Source organism: Papilio machaon, chromosome 26, assembly GCF_912999745.1.
Source record: "Papilio machaon chromosome 26, ilPapMach1.1, whole genome shotgun sequence".
Taxonomy (NCBI): Eukaryota; Metazoa; Arthropoda; class Insecta; order Lepidoptera; family Papilionidae; genus Papilio; species Papilio machaon.
This window is the reverse complement of record NC_060011.1, coordinates 5,496,496-5,499,663: the sequence shown is the minus strand read 5'-3', so window position 1 is coordinate 5,499,663 and position 3,168 is coordinate 5,496,496. Positions and strand designations below refer to the sequence as shown.

The 3,168-nt window shown below is 43.1% G+C and overlaps 1 protein-coding gene across 1 annotated transcript; it reads right to left on the bottom strand.

Moving 5' to 3' along the window:
- Window positions 1-790: 790 nt before the first annotated feature.
- LOC106713478 lies at window positions 791-2,561 on the bottom strand. Its single transcript, XM_045684544.1, has 2 exons — window positions 1,875-2,561; window positions 791-1,237 (listed from the first exon to the last, which is right to left on the bottom strand). Exons 1-2 carry the CDS (start codon window positions 2,523-2,525, stop codon window positions 1,061-1,063), a joined length of 828 nt encoding a protein of 275 aa, XP_045540500.1. The 5' UTR covers window positions 2,526-2,561; the 3' UTR covers window positions 791-1,060.
- Window positions 2,562-3,168: the final 607 nt, after the last annotated feature.

Genomic DNA, 3,168 nt, shown 5'->3' with positions numbered 1-3,168 from the left:
AAAGTAATTCCAATACTAGACAGACTTGAAAATAGATAACTTATGTTATTTAATCATGAGACTAGTATATTTTTAAAATGATCAGAAGTCCTATAATCTTCTCTTTTCTCTTCTCTTTTTGTGCGTCTCCTCCTTCATCGATTGAGGGTAGGCAACGCATCTGCAATTTCGAATGTCTGTGGGCAACGGTCGCTTCGTCATTTCGGCGAATTCATGTGGCCGATTGCTCGTTTGCCACCTTGTAATATAAAAAAAATCTTTCGTGATGGAATGTTTCGATTGAGGGATGGATGGATGTTTGTTTGAAGGTATCTTAAAAACGGCTCAACGGCTGTTGATGAAATTTGGCACAGATATAGAACATAGCCTGGAAGAACACATAGGCTACTTTTTCTTTATTACGCAAGGACGGAGTCGCGGGCGACAGCTAGTATATTATAAACTAGCTATCCATTCATCCATCTTAACTAAACATTCGCATTTATAATATTAATAAGAAGTAAGATTTTAGTATACAAGTTTGAAAGTTTTCATATTTTAAGAAATCTTTACTTTAATTGGCTTCACTTTGGCTGAAAGCCAACTAAGCAAGCGTGAGTAAGCAAATGATAAAGTGTTCTGAACTTTTAGACTCGACAACGGACAAAAAATAACGACATAGATCGATGGAATTCTTTTATGAGCGAAAAACTATTTTCTGATTTTAAATTAAAGTAAATAGTTTTAGGAATCAGAAGGGTAAAAATATAAAAAAAAATATACAAGCGGTCTATTCTAAACACAGAATAATTTAATTTACACGTCAAATACTTTACAAAGATCTTAAAATAACTTAAACAATTATGAAGTAAACAAACGCTAATTTACACTCCGCGAAAATGACCTAAATGACCTAAATGACCTACAGCAAGTACCGTCGAGACCAACCACCGTATCAACCGCGATCCTAGCAGCCGAAAGAGCGCTTGGTCGGCTCTGCATTCGCTTTTATAGACGTTGGTGGGGGAAAGACATTTTTGTCAGTGATGGTGGGGATCGACGCCACCTGCTGTAAGATTATCTAATACGGCCTCTCCTGACCGTGTGCCGTCCTCGGACACACTGAAGTTATGCTCTTAGGTGGTGTTGGTAACTGCAGCAAGTTCTTGCTCGTTGCCCATTTGTGGTGATGTGTCTGCACTAGCGGGATCTGCTGGTCTGTCTGAAGTTTCACCAACATCGTCATCGTCAGGGTTATCTGCATGAGAAAGAGTGTCGTTAGTTAATTATGACAACATGTGTGGTTGCCTACGCTGTCATCCATCGCACATACAAGGCCCTCATACAAACACAAACACTCTGATATAAAGAAGAACAACTCTTTCAAAAGTATGCACACATCTTCATGCGTAATACTTCTGTCATACTCATACTTGAACTTGCAAGTTCCCACGATAAGCGTGAACCAGGACTTTGCCTGCCAGGTCAGCGCCTGATGCACATTCAGCGAATGCGACTTCCAAGGGATTCACCCTTCCAGGACAGCGCCTGATGCACATTCAACGAATGCGACTTCCAAGGGATTCACCCTTCCAGGACAGCGCCTGATGCACATTCAGCGAATGCGACTTCCAAGGGATTCACCCTTCCAGGCCAGCGCCTGATGCACATTCAGCGAATGCGACTTCCAAGGGCTGAGCCCACTGAGCATGTTGGGGCCACGCCCGCCGATGCTGCATACTGCAGAACGACTGCCTCGGAAGATGCATGGACCGCACCGCCAGCTCGTTCCGACCAGCAAGGGGAACACTCGCCTTTCATTCCGGCGCTTATTCGCACATACAACAAATGTACTGTAAGCAAAACAACATTAAAACGTTCAGTTGAAACCTTACAGTCAAAAATGCAGAGCAACTCTCTGGACACCATTCGCCATTCCACAGTACCATATACTGTGCTGCCGCCTGAATGGTCTTGCCTTTAGATCCACTAAGCAGCTTCATCTCATAACGGTCATTTGGTAGTATTCTAGTGACACGATATGGACCTCTCATACCAGAATAGAGCTTACCTCCGGATTGAGAGTATTTTATCACAAATACCTGGTCGTTGACCTGGAATTTCTTTGGGGTGTGCCTTTGACGATTGACCCGTGTGTCTTGACCAATTCTGTTTTTGTCCAGCGCCGCTTTAGCGTTGCTCCTGCTAATTTCTCTTGTGGCTTCACGATTGGGGCTGGAGTTCTCCATGGCAACATCTCGGACGAGCGCATGAATAATAGGAGTGGTCGCATTAGTACCGATTAGTAAATAAAGAGCGGAATATTGCGTAGTCTTTTGTTTCGTTATATTTAACATTATTTGTATTTTACACAAAGCATCAGACCAAGTAGACTTTTTATTGTTACTCTCTACACGGATAAGGTTCAATACTGTCCTCACATAACGCTCGGCTTGCCCATTGGAGTGGTGCATTTCGGGCGTTATGTAGTGCACAGCACAACCCATTTCGGAAACCCAGTTAGTGAAAGCAGACGCCTCAAACATACGCCCACGGTCACAAACTACCAGTTTAGGTGTTCCAAGTAAAGACACTGCATTACCAAAAACTCGTTTCAGTTCGTTCGCGTCCTGTCGGTACATCGGGTAAAGTAGGCAAAATTTGGTAAAGGAATCTATTACGATAAGTACGAACTTATACCCATTCGACTCTGGTAAGGGGACTAATACGTCGACATGGATTGTGTTAAATGGGGTATCAGATTTTTGCCATGAAGTAATAGGCTGGTAAGGAGCTCGGTGGGGAGGGTAGGATCGAAAATCGCAAGTATAGGCTCACTTATTAGTTGTCATATTAAATCTTGGGGGACTTTATCTTGTTCAGGTCCCTATTCAAATTTTACATCCTTTTTAGTGAGTCGCGAGATACATGCGGTTTTCGTCGCATACCCTTTAATATAGCGCCGAAAGAATCCTGCAAGATCCAGAAACTGGCGAACTTGTTTAACGTTAGGTGGAGTAGGACCCTTGACTAAGGCTTCAATTTTGTTCGGGCTCGGCCTTACCTGACCATGACTTATAACGCGCCCTAAGTATTCTACTTCGGTAGGTGCACGTCCGTCCCTACTATGGTAGGAATATTCATGTACTGTGCGGGTACGATGACAAAGTAGACTTCAAGCGTGATGTT

Coding starts and splice junctions, on each gene's coding strand:
- LOC106713478 (XM_045684544.1), bottom strand. CDS start 2,525: ATGTTTGAGGCGTCTGCTTTCACTAACTGGGTTTCCGAAATGGGTTGT. Junction 1,238..1,874: donor GTTGCTCTGCATTTTTGACT/GTAAGGTTTCAA, acceptor TTTCTCATGCAG/ATAACCCTGACGATGACGAT.